Here is an 18,956-nt window from a genome sequence, read left to right as displayed (position 1 = left end):
TTTTTAGAAAATATAATCTGATTTCCCTTGAAAGGACATAAAAGAACCCTTTAAATTGTAGGTCAGGAATGCTTTTGATTTTGCACATTCCCTGCTATTTTTAAGAGATTTCACTAAAATTTAGTATGAGTAGATATTTCAAAGACAAAACCTTTTTTTAAGAAATAACATATGCTATATAATATTGCATATTTTACATAAAAATGTATATTTCATCTCCAGTTAGCTGACCTAATGCCCCTTTGCTCACAGTTGCAAATCATTTCTTTAGCTGAGAAATGAGATCCTGGATGCAGTTTGTAGAACTAGAGTGTCAGGGAGCCTTGCTTACTGAGAGTCATTTTGGTTTTGGTTTTTGTGTCAGCTTCTGGCTGAGGGGGTCATACATGAGGGCCAGGCTCTAACCTCGAACTCACTAAGTTCCTCTGTTTTGCTGACTAGGTATTCTTCAAATACAGACAAGGAAATGGTACTCTTGAAAATGGTAGATTTGAACGGAGACGACCTGGGTCTTATCAGGTACTCTATTTACTTAAAAAAAAAAAAAATTTCTGTTTGAATGATTTTCCTTAATTACAGGGGGGAAAAAGAGACCAGAACAGTGACAGCAGAGGCTGAGAATAAGCTGAGTGGTTGAATCATATCTGGGGTCCAGCCATGGGCCCTCAGGCAACGTTCTCAACATCCCAGGGCTTAGTTCCTCACCTGTAAAACAGGACTAATAAAAGGATTATGTGAATGAGGGATCTGGGTGAAGAAGTTTAGCATAGCGTCTGACATATAATAGATTCAGTAAATGCTAGTGGTTATTACTGTATCAAGATCTCATATCGTGGTAGACAATGATCTCTTGGAAATGAGAAAACAATCTGACCAACCAGCAAGTGATTATGGGTTTGAGGTTATTTACCTGTACTTTTCTGAAAGGATTAAGTCTAATGTAGGACAATGCCAATTAGTGATAAAAGCAGAACCGAGACCACCTAACGGAAGCAGATGAGGCAAAATTACATCTTGGCACAGATTTTAGCTCCATTTTATACGTAAGAATACATATGAATTTTGTTTTCTTTGACAAGAAAGCATTTGCATTCATGTGTGATTTTGGTTGCTGCGGTTGAACTGACTCAGGAATTGTCTGGGTGGGTAACAGTCTCAGACACCTTGACCCGTGGACTTCCAAACTGACACAGAACTGTCCTAAGGAAGTGGATGATAGCACGTAGGTGCAAGAGTCAAATGGCTTGTGTTCATTCTGGGCTCTCATTCTTAGTGGCTGTGTGACTTTGGTCAAGTTACTTAACTGCTGTGTCTCAGTTTTCTTACTCTAAAATTGAGGGATAAAATGAGTCCTTAAATGTTGATAATAGCTGTTCTTAAAGGTGGTAGGAGTCTTCCGGGAGATTATAAAATACCTAAGTAAAAGTTGCTATGTGAATAAAATTAAGTAACTTGAAAGTAATACGAGGTGAAGAAAAACATTGCAGACTGACCCACAGTTCAGATACTAGGGTTGGTCCTATAACTGGGCAGAGAACAGCATGGTGATAAGGAGTTTGGCTTTTAGCATTTAGGTTTTAGATATAGGTTTTAGGACTTGAATTCAAGCCCCAGCTCTGCCCCTTACTAGCCCTGTGGCCTAGGGAAAGTAATTTATCTACTTGCACCTCAAGTATTTTGTTTGAAAATGGGAATAATGATACCTCATGGGATTGTTTGAAGATTAAATGAGATAGTGCATACAAAACTCTAGTTCTGTGCCTGGCATAAAAAGAGTTTAATAATTTTAGCTAAAAGGTAAGTAGTAGAATAACATTCTACCTCTTCTAAAAATGCCATCATTGGCATCTCAGAGTGCTTGAAACTCTTAGCATTGGTGTTACTTCTTTGGGGTTAAAGTGAGGTCACTAAAAGTTCCCTGATAAAATAACCTTTATTATGTGGGTTGATATAATAGGACTCATTCTTTGTTTACAGTTAATTCATCTACTGATTAGTTGCCACCTAGCATTTAACTCAATAGGCTTTCTAAATGTCAGGCATGCAACTGTGTGCTTGGGGTATATTATTATGAATAAAGCAAAGTCCCTATCTTAGTTTTATAGGCTAGTGGGGTGATCTGGGCAGGAGACAAGAGACAGACAAATAATCATAACATAATCAGATGGCCATCAGTGCTGTCACCTGGGCATAAATAAATGCTGTGGGAATTTGGAGGTGGTAGCACTGAGCTCTACCTGGGAGCATTGTGAAAGGCTTCAAAAAGGAAATGACACTGAACTGGACCTGAAGGAGCCATGGGAGTTCTCATGGAGCCATGATAAAACTGCATTGTGAGGCCAGATTATGGGCTTAGGTCAAGGAGTGGCTGAGAGATGAATCTAGAAAGCTAACCTAGCTCTTGATTTTGGATCACTTTAATGGGGAATTTAGTTAGGAGACAGGATAAGGACATGTATGTATGACTAGTTAGAGAATTCCCAATTTGTTAGGAGAAGAAAGTGCCTTTTCCCTTATAGTTTCTACTTAACTCTTGGCTGAATGACTGAGACCATTCATGATTTCCTTTTTTAAAATTTTATTTTATTTTAAAATTTATTTTTAATTTTATTGGATTATAGTTGATTTACAATGTTGTGTTAGTTTCAGGTGTACAACAAAGTGATTCTGTTGTACATATACATACACTCGTTCCTTTATTTTTTATTTTTTTAACATCTTTATCGGAGTATAGTTGCTTTACAATGGTGTGTTAGTTTCTGCTGTATAACAAAGTGAATCAGCTATACATATATCCCAATATCTCTTCCCTCTTGTGTCTCCCTCCCACTCTCCCTATCCCACCCCTCTAGGTGGTCACAAAGCACCGAGCTGATCTCCCTGTGCTATGTGACTGCTTCCCACTGGCTACCTATTTTACATTTGGTAGTGTATATATGTCCATGCCACTCTCTCACTTTGATTTAGTTTCTGAATCATTGAAGAATGCCAAGAGGACACTCAAAATGCTATTTTGGGGACCAGATTCTCTTTGCTTCCTTGCATATAACTATATAACATATCTGGAAGTCCCAGGGTCAGCTGTCAAGGTTATAACAATGCTTTTCCATCTGCTGTGCTTAACAGCCTGCAATAACTTTCTGTTGTTTCTATAGCCGCCGTATATTATCCTTGATGAAATTGCCCCTGCAATTGCCTCTTGTTGCATAGGGATAATTGCTCTTTGAATACAGTAAAAATGATCCAAAGCATAAAGTCAAATCTGGGCTGCTGAGTAACTCAGCCACCATATGTAGGTACCTGCTATTAGGCAGGATGCCAAGGTATGAGGAGTTTAGAAGCACAGAACCTCAGATTTGCAGAGCATGAAGATCATCGAAGTTTAAACTTCAGCTGAGGCCTGGAAAGGTGATGCGACCTGCCCAATGTCACAGCCAAGACTATTCTCTTCACCCTGAAAACCATGTTGAAGTTCATAATTTATTCCTTGCTACTTTCATTATTGTTTTCATTTCTTCATTCAACAAGTCTGCACCAGACACCTACTATGTGCCAGGAAGTGCTTTCCAGTCCTTGGAATGATGCATTTCCAGTAAATGGTCATGTCAGGAGTCAAATACCTGTGTCTGTGCTCCTTGAGCAAATCCTTTAAAATCTCTGAGACTCAGTTTCCACATTTCTCAAATGTAGTTGTAACGTCTCTCCACATAGAGATTATTATGCATTCATTCATTTATTAAATATTGTGGAAGATGTGTGTCATGAACTGAACTAGTACTATACAGATACACTGAGAAAAAAATTGGTTGTGGTTCTTATAGAACTTATAGTCTACTAGTTGTGGTTCTTATAGAACTTATAGTCTACTGGTGGAGACAAAAGGTAATCAAATAGTCATACAAACGCATGTATAATTATAATTGGGTTAACTGCTAAGAAAGGAAGGTATGAAGAGCTATCTTAAAGGGACTTGACCTGGTCAGGGAGATTGGGAAAGGCTTTCCTGAGGAAGAGACAATGGAACTGAAAACCAAAGGAAGGGTAAGAATTAACTGGCAAAGTGGGGGGTAAAAAAGAACAATTAACACAGATGGGAAAACATGTGCAAAAGTCCTGTGGCCTGTTTGAGGTGCTGATAGTTCTGTGTGGCTGGAGTGCGAGGACAGTGGGGCATGGTGTTGTGAATTAAATTCAGAGGTAGAGATTAGATGCCATGATAAAGATTTGGGTCTTTAAACAAAGGGGAATAGAAAATCACTGAAGTGTTTTCAGCTGGGGTTGGGAGTTGGGGGCTCTTGAAGGGTTAGGAAGAGTAGTGACTTGAGGGATGAAAGAATTATGTTAATGAAACTATTCCATAATCCATCAAGTCCTCTACAATTGTAAGGCCAACATTTGCCTCAGTTGATCTGTCTATAAGGAAAATATTTCTTTTTGACTGATACTACTGTATGAAAAAACAGTAAATGATTTTTCTCCAGACGTGGAGAACATGTTTGGGATGTTCTGTATTAAAGTATAAGCTGTGTGGCAGTCACAAAATTCACTTAGGGAGATTCTGGAAGGCACCTCAAAGAAGGAGTCTGTGGAGTGGAGTTCTGGGAGATCCTGATGTAGTAAGATGCTATGGAACGAAGAGACGATGAAGGGAGAAAACAAAACAGGTTTCAAATATCTGTACCAAGAGAAGAATCACAGGGGTAGGCAGATAACCTGAATGGAGGCTCTGGGAGTGGCAGCTGGGAACACTGACTCATTTCCTCAAGTGTGGTGCAGCCGGACAGGCTCTGTCTCACTTCTCTTCCCTTCTCCTATCTTTTCCCGTCTGCCAAGTTTCCTTTCTCAAGTTTGTAGGAGTGGCATGGACCCTCCTTTTTTGTTTTTTTCTCACCTCATTAACGCTTTAGGAGTCAGTATGGCACGGCTTCCTTCAGAGCTGGAAGGAAGGTCTGAGCAGGTTTTTGAATAATTTCTCTATTGTCTTCTGTTTTACACATTGCAAATCCTTTTATTTTTACAGAAAGGGGTTATCCTTTCAAGGCACATTTTCAGAAGACAACAAGGGGCAGTGATTTGTGCAACCTATTCGAATAATTTATGTATACACTTAGAAAAACCCAATTTATGAAATTAATTCATTCGAATGATACTGACTTATGGAACTCAGTTTGAGGGGTGTGTGTGTATAAATCTTCTCTATGATTTCTGACTATGACTATAATTCTTGGATTATAATTTCTAACTGTTTATCCTCTATGGCTCTCTATTCTCCCCGCTACATTCTCTCCTCAGTGTACTTAACCCCATGCCGAGAGCAAATGTGGAAACCTAAGTGACTGCCTTTCACCAGCCATTCTTGACGTCTTTTCTGCATCTCATCATCATGTCTTTATAAATACCTTCTCCATTAGCCTTCGCTCTGGTTTGTGAAGCCCCGCTCTGTTTCTACATCCTGAATTTCTCTTTCCTATTCTGCCTCTTCTATGTTGTTGTGAAGCTTGACGCTGTCTTCTTGCTCCAACTTTCCTACCAGCTTATTTGTGCTCTCCCTTTTCAGTGAAGTGTAGGCCTTGGTTATGTAGTGAGTTTTCGTTCTGTGTCTAGTCCATGCCTATGTAAAGTGAAGGTGCTTAAAAAGGGCTTTCTGCTGACGAGGGTGATGAGAGTTGACTGATAGCAGAGATTAATCATACTTGTTAATTTAAATTGTCCCAAGTTTAGAAACCAAAGCTGTAAAAGCCAGCTGTCATAACTGGCAGAAGACATTGGACTTACTTTCCAAAGTCAACCATGGTTAATGTTCAGGTACATTTTCTTCTGCCTATTTTCCTATGTGGAATGTATGATAAGAAATAAACATGACTAAAAGGTCATTCTTTCAAGGTAGATGCTCTCTTAGTTTCATATACTATGGGTACTAGAAGCTTTAAAATACTATAAAAAATATTAACAATGTTATCTCCATGTATCTGAAGTGCCTTTTATTTGTTTTTGTAGTGATTCTCTTTACACCTAATAATAAATTTTTTGTCTCAAAAATCTATGTATTTTCAGTTAATATAGCTAACTCAGCTCTCTGTAGGTTAGAATATGCCATGTATATTTTTTCTATCATTTTCTTTCAACTCTTATTTGTTCTTACATTTTAGAAGTGTCTGTTATGAATATCATATAGCTTTATTTGTTTTTTACTCTGATAATCTTCATCTTTTAATGACTGAATTTAGTTTATTTTTATGAGTTATGATTATTATGTATCTGGACTTGTCTATATCTCTTCACTTTGCTATTTATCTCACTTTTTCAGTGCTTTTTATTCCTTTTGGGATTGATAGACTAAAAAAAAATCTTTAAATGGAAAATTATAGTTTCCAAAGATGGTGGCAACAATAGCTCTTATCTTATGTATTCTATACAAAGTGACCTTGCCAGTCCCCTTCAGGAGTGGAGATTTTTCCAGCCCTTGAAACTTGGCCAGCCCCGGGACCACTTTGATCAATAAAAGATGAGAGAAGTGACACTATGCCAGTGCTGGCAAAGTTGTTTTTTAATAGACTTTATTCTTCAGAGCAGTTTTAGATTCACAGCAAAATTAAAGTACAGAGATTTCCCATATACACCTGCCCCCAAACATGCACAGCCTCCCTCATTATTAACACCTCCCACCAGAGTGGTACATTTGTTACCATCCAAGAACCTACGTTGACAGGTCATTTTCACCCAGAGTCCATAATTTACATTAGAGTTCACTCTTGGTGTTGTACAGTTGTTTTTAAAAAATCTTCCTTTTGTTCATGTATTTCCTAAAATTTCTAAGGTGAACAAAAATAAAAATTTAAAATCATCTGGTAGTCCTGGGCCTCAATAACTTCTAATATTTTGTTATATAGCCTTTCAGACCTTTACCTAATCATGTTTATTTTTCTTTAGTTTTTGAAAATGACACTTTATTGTGTATACAATTTGGCAACTTTTTCATTTAGAATTACCTTATGAATATCTTTCAGTGCTATGTAGTATTTTTAATTTTTATTTTATTATTATTTTTTTAACATCTTTATTGGAGTATAATTGCTTTACAATGGTGTGTTAGTTTCTGCTTTATAAAAAAGTGAATCAGCTTATACATATACATATATCCCCATATCTCTTCCCTCTTGTGTCTCCCTCACTCCCACCCACCCTCCCTATCCCACCCCTCTAGGTGGTCACAAAGCACCGAGCTGATCTCCCTGTGCTATGCAGCTGCTTCCCACTAGCTATCTATTTTACATTTGGTAGTGTATATATATCCATACCACTCACTCACTTCTTCCCAGCTTACCCTTCCCCCTCCCCGTGTCCTCAAGTCCATTCTCTACATCTGTGTCTTTATTCCTGTCCCGCCCCTAGGTTCTTCAGAACAATTTTTTGTAGATTCCATATATATGTGTTAGCATACGGTATTTGTTTTTCTCTTTCTGACTTACTTCATTCTGTATGACAGATTCTAGGTCCATCCATCTCACTACAAATACCTCAATTTCATTCTTTTTATGGCTGAGTATAGACATTTCTCCAAAGAAGATATACAGGTTGCCAACAAACACATGAAAGAATGCTCAACATCATTAATCATTAGGGAAATGCAAATCAAAACTACAATGAGGTATCACCTCCCACTGGTCAGAATGGCCATCATCAAAAAATCTACAAGCAATAAATGCTGGAGAGGCTGTGGAGAAGAGGGAACCCTCTTGCACTGTTGGTGGGAATGTAATTTGATACAGCCACTATGGGGAAGAGTATGGAGGTTCCTTAAAAAACTAAAAACAGAACTACTATACGACCCAACAATCCCACTACTGGGCATATACCCTGAGAAAACCATAATTCAAAAGGGTCATGTACCACAATGTTCATTGCAGCTCTATTTACAATAGCCAGGACATGGAAGCAACCTAAGTGTCCATAGACAGATGAATGGATAAAGAAGATGTGGCACATATATGCAGGGGAATATTACTCAGCCATAAAAAATGTAGTATTTTTTAAATCACTATTTTAAAATTGTTGTATAGTGTTCCATTATATGTATGATAATGTACCAAATAAATCACCAATCATTTGACATTTCAGTTTATAGCTTTTTTCTATCATAAAGTACACTGTGATAAGCATTCATGAGCAGATATCTTGTATATATTGCCAATGATTTCCCTAAGCTAAATTCCTAGAAGTGGGGTTGCTGAGCCAATAGAGGGATATTAATTATTACAGCTTTTCTCATAATTTGCCAAATGGTCCTCTGGAAAACTTGCTGGTTTACACTGCTTCTACCCAAGCATGAATGGAGCGTTGTTTCCTGTGCTCTTGCCAATTTTGGTTTTAACATGCTTTACAAATGTTAAGTAATAGACCCAAAAAAGCCAAATCATTCTTGTTTTCCTTTCAATTTCTTCAGTTCCTGCCTGGGTAGTTAGGCTGAATTTAAAAAACTATTCTTATTGGCTACTTCTTGTTTTACTTTTGTTGATTGCTTAATCATACTATTTGGGATGCAAGAATTTTGATTGCAGTAACTTAATGAACTTAATGGAATCCACCCAAACCGGATATCTCTCCAGTAACATTATTGAGAGGGTATTTTTGGTTTTTTTTTTTCATCCAGGACTTTTGAAGATAACAAAATGAGTAGTTGAGAATGGACATCTCTTCTCTTGAGCAGAGATGGTAGAAAGGTTCTCCAGGATGCTGGCCACCAAGTTTACCTGTAACTTTAGAAGGGGTCCTCTGGCTACAGCCCATTGTCCTTTAATCTGAGTAGTCTGGTCTGGAGTCATTGCTTCTGCTTGTTTCAAATTCAGGTTGCCCTTTGGGTAAAATTCCGGGCCTAATAACCCTTACAGTATAACACGATGCAACACCCTTTGCTTTCCTTTTCCCAATAGTCTGTACTGGGGTGAGGCCAGGAGGATGGTAAGGCAGGTGAAAAAGTGGTGTGTTAATTCAGTGTTAAGAGGTGTTCATTAATGCCAGGGGATGCAATAGACCATGAAATTCCAGTGGCTTAACACATTAAAGATTTTAATGTGCACATTTCCCACTCATGCAAAGTCTAATCAAAATTGGGTGGTCCTTCTTCACATATGTTATTGGTCAGATTCACATGCCCCACCCTGCCAGAGGGACTGGGAAGGAGAGAGGACACGTTGGTATTTTGTAAGCCCTCAAGTCTCTGCCACAAGAGGGCAGCGTTTCCTCATTTAGTTATTTAAAGCTCATATTATATGGGGTGAATATACGTGTGTTGAATACACACATGCACACACATCATATATTTTAATATTGTGTTTACTTTATGAAACACGCATATACACAGGGCTTTGGATATCTTTTTCCCTTATAGTCATCACCACCACCAGCTGCAGCAGTATCAAAATCAGCATCAACACCATCGTAGTGATGATTTATTCCATTCTTAGCACAAACCAGTCTTTGTGCTAAGCACTTCAGATGTTTTTGTTCCTTTAATTGTCAAATGCCATGAGGTAGATAATACTATTATCATTATGTTACAGATATGAATACCGAGTTTCAAATAAGTTAAGTAACTTGTGTCTGATTCCAGAGCTCTTAGCCACTAAGACGTATGGCCTCTATATTAGTTTCTTAGGGTTTCCATAACAAAGCACTACAGAGTGGCTGGCTTAAAACAGCAGAAATTTGTTCTCTTACAGGTCGAGAGGCCGGAAGTCTGAAATCAGGGTGTTGGCAGGCTTGGTTCCTTCTGGATGCTCTGAGGGAAAATCAGTTCCATGCCTTCCTCTTAGCTTCTGGTGGCTGCCAGCAGTCCTTGGCTTGTAGATACATCACTCCGATCTCTGTCTTCATGTTCACATTGCCTACATCTCTATCTCTGGGTGTCTCTCTGTCCCTTTCCGCTTGTTATGAGGACACTAGTTGCTGGATTTTAGACCCAACCTAAGCCAGTATCATTTCACTTGATCTTTACCTCGTTTACACTCTAAAGACCATGTCTAAATAAGGTCCCATTCTGAGGTTCTGGTAGATGTGAATTTTGGGGGGGACACTATTGAATCCACTACAGCATCTTCTATTGTATTTGTCCAAAGGGCTCCCATGTTATTACACATCTTCATGAACACTACCTTTGAATGGAGGTACAATATTCTCTTCCCCTATTGCTGGGCACTTAGGTTGGAGATGGCCACACCTAGCACATAGGACTTGGTGCACAGCACACAAAGGCGCTCCCTTCTCTGGGCTGACTAAGGTGCCTTGTTCGGGGAGCTGAGAGGGGGCTGGATTTCAGCCTCCACTTACCCCTTTGCCGGTCACCTTTGTGCAGAGCATGACCTCCATATGAACAGGGCGGCTCAGGTCTGAGAGAATGGCACCTGGGACGGGTTGTTACTGTTTTAGAATATTTAAGAAGCTCAATTCTGCATTTGGCTTTTCTGCTTCAGAATAGGAAGTACACGATGTCTGAATTGAAAGAGACACTAGAAAATGTCTCAGTTACATAGAGAGAATAATTATACTATTCTGTATTAATTCGCTGTTTATTGATTCACAAAGCATAGTTGAAATTTATTTTTCAGTCTTAGGAAACAGGGATCTAGAAATTTTAGCTAACTTTGCTCCTTATAATGATAAGATCTCAAATCTCTTGACTTTCCTCAGCACCTTGACTGCATCATGCTGACTCAAGTAGAGCCCTGCCCTAGCTGTGACATAATCATAACCTTGACTGCGTCATGCTGACTCAAGTAGAGCCCTGCCCTAGCTGTGACATAATCATAATTTTAAAAAGTTTATTATGAAAGACATAGTCATCCTTTTATGTCTATATTCTAACTTCTTTTGAAACTACCTAAACCTTTCTTCCTCTCTCTTGAACTTTGCTTTGATGAATACTTTTTGACCAGATAAAATAAACTGTAAGTAAGCATTCTTAAATTAAAATGACCACTTTTCTGCCTATCTTTATAAATATTCATCTCTTACCAAAGTACTTTGGTTGCTGTGACAAGCCTGATACTTTTATAGCATATATTTTAAAGGGCAGAGAAGGAAAAACAGTATCTTCTTATTCTGAAATGCAAATAACTTTTTTGAATACATTTTTTTTCAGTTTTGTAAAGAAAAAATTCAATTAATTTTCTATGGTCTAAAATAAATGAAAATAAATAAATAAGAATTGAAGCCTATAGTCTAATTATAGACCAAAATTCTTAGCATTTGCTTTCACCCAGGTATTATTGTGGTTCCTTGATGGTAGAGAACACACCTGATTCCTCTCTATGTTCCTTGGGGTTTAACATAAGGCCACCCACATACTTGGTTACTAATACATTCATATTGATTGAATGAATGGAGCAACCTCCATCTCTCCTTGCCTTCATCCATTCTGCTCTGGTCATGCTGATTATCCAGTCTCTGAACACACTGCACTCCTTCCCATCTCCATACCTTTGCTACAAATGTCTTTTCTCCAGTCATCCCCTTGCCACGTTCCTACTCATCATTTTTTTTTTTTTAATCTTTATTGGAGTATAATTGCTTCACAATGCTGTGTTAGCCTCTGTTGTACAACTAAGTGAAACAGCCATATGTATACATATATCCCCATGTCCCCTCCCACTTGACTTATTCATCTTTTAAGACCTAGCTCAAATGTCACATCGTCTGTGAAGCATTTTTCAAGGGTGAGATGATGCCTCGTGCATCTCTTTGTCCCCAGTGTCTGGCACAAAGTCAGAGTTAACTAAATGTATATTGAATGAGCGATTGAATGAACAGAGCCCGCATCCCATAGCAGATAAGAACATGGGCTTATGGTCTGACAAACCTAGATTCATAGTCCTGCTTCTTGATTTACAACTCTGTGACCTTGGTCATGTTACTTCATCAGTCTGAGCCTTTGTTTCCTTGGTTTGAAATGAGGATAAGGAAAGCATCTGACTCAAAGGGTTCTTGTGAGAATAAAATGAGAACCTATATATAAAGTTTTTCACCCAATAAGTACTAAATGATAGTCTAACATTGATAGAATTGTTCTGTGGGTTTCCTTTGATTGCACTGGAGAGGTTGCATCTGGCTGACCTCAGTGTGACCATGTTGGAAATATTTTGGTTGGAGAGCCTTGGAACTGTCATGGCCACCACCTCATTTTCCTTCCAAACTAAATGGAATAAAACTACAAAAAAGCAGATTTCAACTGACTGGAAAATACTAGTTGACTAGAATATCCCTTGGCACTTGAGTCTTAGGAGAAAGAGAAAAACCACAAAAAAGAAACGAATATAAGGGTTTTAAAACATATAGAAACCTTGCAAGTAGCTTCTAGGGAATGACCTTAGAACTGCCTTCAATCCAAACTTCTGTACCTTTGCACAGTGGCACATACACACCTTGGGGGCTGAATGCAGCCTATAGACTGGTGATTTGGTCTAACACTATTAAAAAAAAATTGAAATGGATGAAGGCAGTCAAAAAGTACTACAAACTTCCACGTGTAAGTACTAGGGATATAATGTACAACATGAAAAATGTAATCAGTACTGCTATATATTATATATGGAAGCTCTTGAGTAAATCTTCAGAGTTCTTATCACAAAAACTTTTTTCTTTAATTTTGTATCTGTATGAGATGATGGATGTTCACTAAACGTATTGTGGTAATCATTTCATGATGTACATAAGTCAAATCACGCTGTACACCTTAAACTTACACAGTGCTGTATGTCAGTTATCTCAATAAAATTGGAAGGAAAATTTTTTCAATGGATGTCAGCATAACAAAAAACGATTATGGAAAATTTCAAATATATGCCAGTTTAGAGTGATTAGTCTAATGAATCTCCATGGAAACATTATCCAGCGTCAATAATTAGCAGTCCTCTGCCATTCTGTTTCATCCCTCCTTTCCTTTTTGTTTGTTTGTTTGTTTTGCTAGAGTATTTAAAAGCAAAAATACCAGATATCATTTTATTCATGAATATTTCAGTGTGTATCTCTACCAGATAAAAACTTAGACAAATATAACTACAGTCCATTATCACAATCAACAAAATTAAAAATAATTTCTTAATATGATCTAAAACCTAGTCTGTGTTCAGTTTTCCCTGATTGTATCAACAGTCTTTTTCCAGTTGTTTTGAGTCAGAATCCAAACACAGTCCACAAACTACATTTGTTGGCTTGGTGTCTTAAGTCTCTTAACTTGTAAGCATTCTTCTCCTTGGTCTCCATGCCATTTACTTCTTTAAATAGAATTTTTAAATGGATACATTTTCCCAAAACCATGGATTTGTGGAAGATCTGGCAGCACTGGCTTATGCTCCCATCAGGCAGCATTTGGCCGCAGCCCAGTAGAGGCGGTGGTCCTTAGACTATGCAAGTTTCTCCGCAATTCACAGTCCGTATTGTACCAACCAGATTAACTCCTATGTTGCCTACCCAGCCCCCGTGGGTGTTGTGCTGGCTACCTCTGACCTACATATTACATCTGTTGGGTAAGGAGAACTGAATACTGAATGATGACTTGAAGCCCGTAAACGTCCCTAGTCATTAAGTCAATGTTCAGTTTTGTGTACCATATTACTTAGGTAGAAATGTTTTAAAAGCCTTCAGCGAAGAAAAATCAACAAAAGATTTTTTAAAATCCTAAATTAGCTTGAAAATTTATTGATTGGCATCTCTCTTTTCTTGAGTATTCTTGCTAATCTGCTTTACAGCCTTCTATCCTGTAAACACCTTTTTCACCTGTGTCGAGGTTTGATCCTACAAAGGCCACTGAACAAGGTGTCACAAGACCCACACTTTAGCCTTGGTCCTGTATGACAAGTGGGCTTCCATACTGCTGCTCCGAGACACCTTGTGGGGCGCAGGTAGTACCAGCCTGTTTTTCAGGGTTGTTTTGAAATTCAAATGAAATAACAGATGTGAAATTAGCTTGTGAACTCTATAGCTCTACACTTAAACAAGGTATTACTATGCATAAGGATATACTGAATTATGCATAACATCCTCTTTCACACCCCTGTGCATTTACTCTGCTGTTCTTTCTCTCTGGAATGTGTTTAAGAATTAATTGCTAGTCATCTGTGGTCCTCAAACACTTTATGCCTCCTTATTTATAACATTTGTCACACTGTATCAAAGCCATTTGTTTACATCTTTGTCTTCTGCAAGATTCTAGAGTAAATTGCCATTTATTCAGTGCTCGGCACACAGCTGACTCTCAGTAAATGTCTACTGAATTGGATAGGATTGATTTGAATAATTATCGTGTGCGTACCTGTCTTGAAGGATAAAGTCTATACACTTCTTTAGGTATGTCCCCTGGGAACTAACCAGTATTGGCTCTTGTTAAAAGCTTATGATGAAGATGACAGTGATGAAATATTTTAAATTGAAGTAAGTGGTCAGACTTCTTGAGTATATTATTAGTAATTTAAGTTTCATTAACAATGAAAGAACCTAAATGTTTTGATAGAATGCCTATCATCAAAAGAATTTTTTTTTTTTTTTTTTACAGCTGGAGAAACCTTAAGCGCCCAGTCCTCATTTTTCACCCCAGTTACCTGGTTCTCTTCATTAACTTAGGGCTTCCTGTTCTTTTACAGCTGGTTTGCCATCCACCCAGTCAGCATGAACAATAGCAATCATCTTGTAAACAGCGACAATGTGGGCTATGCTTCTTACCTTTTTGAGCAAGAGAAGAACAAAGGATATCTACCTGGAGAGGTGAGAATTTATGGCATTGAAAGCTTCATCTTAATTCATTGAGTATCATCATTCATTCAGTGTTCAGAATAGCTGATTCAAATCTTCAGAGGAAAGTGTCATCACGGATGCCACATACTGACATGCTTGGATAGAAAGAATTCTCCATCCTCCCTAAGAAAAATTTTAAATGACCGTTAGCTTTGTGTCAAATACTACTGATGTGATGATTTCATAAAGTTACAATTAGTTGGATAAGGAAGGGCAAATTAATATATAATAACTTTTGCCATATATAATTTTTGATTAACTTGGAAATATGATAAACTGTGTTGTGTTTATATCTCTTGTTTTCAGAGATATAAAATTATTAAGCACCTTCTTAATGGTATAGGAATCTGAATGAGGACAGGGAATGAGTCCTTTTCTGTGGTCCAGACTTCCCTCCTAATTTCCTTTCAAGGAATTTCTACTTTCCTGCAATATGGCCTAAGTCAGAGACAACCCTAATCCATTAGAGCTGTCTTTGTAACTCTGAAATGTAGTGAGTGATAGGATCAGAGTTGGGGGTGTCCAGGAACCCAGTCCATGTACTCCAGGAAACTCGTCAGCTTTGTGTAAATTACTGACTGCAGATACTTGGAGAGGAAGGACCCTGCTCTGCTTGACCCCAGCATCTAACCCCTAACTGCAGAAGAATATATGATGGGATGAGAACCCCAGGCCCTTGCCTAGAATAAGTGTTCTGTTACAAAGATATTGTGTTGGCCAAAAAGTTCGTTCAGGTTTTTCTGTGCGATGTTATGGGAATATTAGCCCATGAACATCTGGTCTGATTTTTTAGCTCCTTTGTTGACAAATCTCTATTTTTTTTCATTTTAGCCTGTGTTTTAGGGAAAAGAAGGGAGTTTCCCATTATCTTTTTAGTATAAAAAAAGACACATAATCTCCTATACTTGATTATCTCTTTCCCTAAGAAAATTTAAGAATTTAAGGTAGAATTGTAGTCCAGTTGGTTGAGGTTAAGGTCTTGCCCTACTCTAAAAGGTTTTGTGTTGTTATTTCAGGTTGAAGAGATAGAGAAAATATACACAGAGGGCACGTCTGGGTGGTGGAGGCTATATTTAGGTTCAGCTGTGCAACAGAAAAATCCGGATTGGCTCTTCACTTTTTAAGCCAATAGGCTATTTATTTTTAAAGGGAAAATGGTTATCTGAGCTCCAGGTACAACACCAGACACTAGATTGATGGGTCAGCATTTTATAACTCGTTGCACATTGTATTTCTTGTCAAAATGTTGCTGTTTGAGACAGAAATTTGAAACTCTCCTACTTGAAGTAGCTTTATTGATAACTGGAATATCACGAGTAATAACACATATGCTGATGGCAATGTGAGCCTTTTCAGAAATAAAAAATTCTCTCAGAATATTGTACATCCTCCTTTTGTCGTATGCAAATGATTTTGAATAGTTCACCAGAGTGGGTTGAATGTTGCCTTTTTAATGAACTCATTGTGGTAAATAAGAAAGAATAGGCCTTTCTCACCTTCGGAGATGGCCCACACTCTGTCTGTGGAGTGTGTTTCTCTCTAAATAAATCCACTTCTTACGTATCACTTTGTCTCTCACTGAATTCTTTCTGCAATGAGACATCAAGAACCTGAGCTTCATTAAGTCCTGAAACCAGTTGTTCTACAGGAACTGAGACCCCCACTCAGGTGGAGGATGGCGACTACCTGCTGAGCACAAGCACTAGACCCCAGACTGTTTGGAACCAGAAAGTTGATGATTAAGATTCCTAAAGCACCACACTGCTACTTCACAACATATCAGTGAGAAGAAAGTCATGAATCCTGCAGCCTTCACCCCCAAATATTGCCTTTAAAAATGCTGAAAGCCATTGTGGAGTTTGGGTCTTTTGATCATGAGCTGCCTGTTCTCCTTGCTTGGCCCTGAAATAAAAAAAAAAAAGAAAGAATAAACGGCAACTGGATGTTTCTTTTGGCAGGGACCCTATGTAGCAGCTTTTGCTTCATCGAACCTGGGAGATGTGTCCCCCAATATTCTTGGCCCGCACTGCATCAACACGGGAGAGTCTTGTGATAATGCCAACAGCACTTGTCCCATTGGTGGGGTAGGTAATAATGACATGAAATCTGTTTTTGCATCTCAAGTACATTTTATGTTTAACTATTCAACATTCATGTACAATTATGTTCTCCTCAAGTGTACTCTGACCTACTTACTGCTAGCATTTGCTCTTCTCAAAAGCACCCACTAAATTGTGATTGAGTAAAATTGTAGTTTTCCATTTGATTGTTAAATTTTTTGAATGATAAGACAACTTAGTAAATATCAGAGGTTAAATATCCTTCCCCAAAATTGGACAGCCTGAAACATTTTTCCTTGGCATTTCTGAAGTCACAATTTAGTACAAAAACTGCCTGCCTGAGACATTTCTCAGTGATTATAAAGTCTATAGGGTTTTCTAAAAATACAAGGTCAGAATTCTTTTTCCTTTCTTATAAATTACAAACAAAACAATCTTGGTGTAAAAACTCAAACCACATGGGAAGCATAAAGAGCAGTAAAAAGTGAAAGTCCCTGTTCACCTCCTTCCCCTCTACCCTCTCCCTTTCCCCAAAGTTACCACTCTCACACCTCTTCCTATGTTTATGTGTTCATGAACAACATTCTATAACTTATTGATTTTTTTATTGGTATAGGATTTGAGTTTTCTACCTAATTTGTCTTAAAAAAATCTCTTTATGACTATATACAATTCTATGTGATAAGTTTTAAAGGTAGCAAGTAAGGCTGTCCTCCCATCTTCATTTAGATTTTTGCAACATTGACATGAGCAGCAGATTCTAGCTTCTGGGTTCTTATTCTTTGTGTTTATACAGTATTTCACCTGCCATATTGCTTTTATTAAACACTATTCCTGGGCTATTTATTTTATCCCAGTCAACCCCACTCAATGAGAAATATAGTTTTAACAATTATACTTTTCCATTGTATATTACTATTTTTATATAGAAGGTCTTCATACACCAGAAACTAACATAACATTGTAAATCAACGATACTACAATGAAAAAAAGTCTTTGTTACCATTCACTTCCAAAATTTTTACACATCATTAATTCACATTAGATTTGAGGATTACTTGTTAAATTCCAAAATTCACAGATGAAATGGTTAAATAAATTATAATACTTATTTGCAATGGAATATTATGCATCACCTTCATGTCTTATGTTGGAATACTTCATGTGGGAAAGAGCTCATAATACCAAGGAACTCAGGGTTTAGTATTGCATATTCATCATGACTGCAGTTTTGAGAATAAATGTATCATAGTAAAAAGACAAAATGAAACACACTGATATGTTAACCACGATTTTCTCTTTTTGGCACTAGTATAGGCAGTTTTCTATTTATTTTTTGTTCATTATTTTAATTCTATTTATACTTTTTAATACTTTTTCTACAATAAATATGTTTTACTTTATAATCAGAAAAAATTACAGCAAAATCATACCCCCTTCCACAACACAATTCAGTTTCTCTTCCTTTCCCTTCGTGTTGGATTAGCTTCCCTCATGTCTGCAAGATGTCAGTCATCAGTGAGGAAGGTGTGTGCTTTTTTCTCTCATACCCAGTAGGAGAGAGAGCGAGCCTCTCTTCCAACCACGGAATAAGAATTCTCTTTAGTCTGACTGTCAATTTATGTCACATGTCCATCCCTGGACCAAAACAGTTGCTGGAGAAATGGTATGTGTTGATTGGCTTAAGCTGGGTTGGGATCACTGCAAGGAGAGGGATGGCTTTCTGAACAAAACCAGAAGACGCTTGAGAAAAAGAAAGAGGGAAATGGACAAATGTTGCCGTGTCTTCTGCTTTAATGTGGTGTCTTTAAAAAGTTTTTTAATTTAGAAAATAGCTTTAATGTTTTTTAGAAAAATGATATATGGTTGTTAAAAATACACACAGGGCTTCCCTGGTGGCGCAGTGGTTGAGAGTCCGCCTGCCGATGCAGGGGACACGGGTTCGTGCCCCGGTCCGGGAAGATCCCACATACCGTGGAGCTGCTGGGCCCGTGAGCCATGGCCACTGAGCCTGCGCGTCCGGAGCCTGTGCTCTGCAACGGGAGAGGCCACAGCAGTGAGAGGCCCGCGTACAGCAAAAAAAAAAAAAAAAAAAAAAAAAAAAAAAAAAAT

The 18,956-nt window shown here is 37.9% G+C and overlaps 1 protein-coding gene across 1 annotated transcript in view; it reads left to right on the top strand.

Moving 5' to 3' along the window:
* Window positions 1-18,956, top strand: part of ASAH2 (N-acylsphingosine amidohydrolase 2) — a 77,229-nt gene that overhangs the window by 14,798 nt on the left and 43,475 nt on the right. The window contains exons 6-8 of the mRNA XM_029201061.1: window positions 442-519; window positions 14,634-14,754; window positions 16,743-16,868. Coding sequence (XP_029056894.1) covers window positions 442-519; window positions 14,634-14,754; window positions 16,743-16,868 — 325 coding nt within the window. The remainder of the gene's footprint in view (window positions 1-441; window positions 520-14,633; window positions 14,755-16,742; window positions 16,869-18,956) is intronic.

The sequence above is a fragment of the Monodon monoceros genome, unplaced genomic scaffold (genome assembly GCF_005190385.1).
Source record: "Monodon monoceros isolate NGI ecotype Baffin Bay Population unplaced genomic scaffold, NGI_Narwhal_1 Super_Scaffold_4, whole genome shotgun sequence".
In the NCBI taxonomy this organism is placed as follows: domain Eukaryota; kingdom Metazoa; phylum Chordata; class Mammalia; order Artiodactyla; family Monodontidae; genus Monodon; species Monodon monoceros.
Note: the sequence above shows the minus strand (reverse complement) of the source record. Positions and strands in the feature narration are given on the sequence as shown.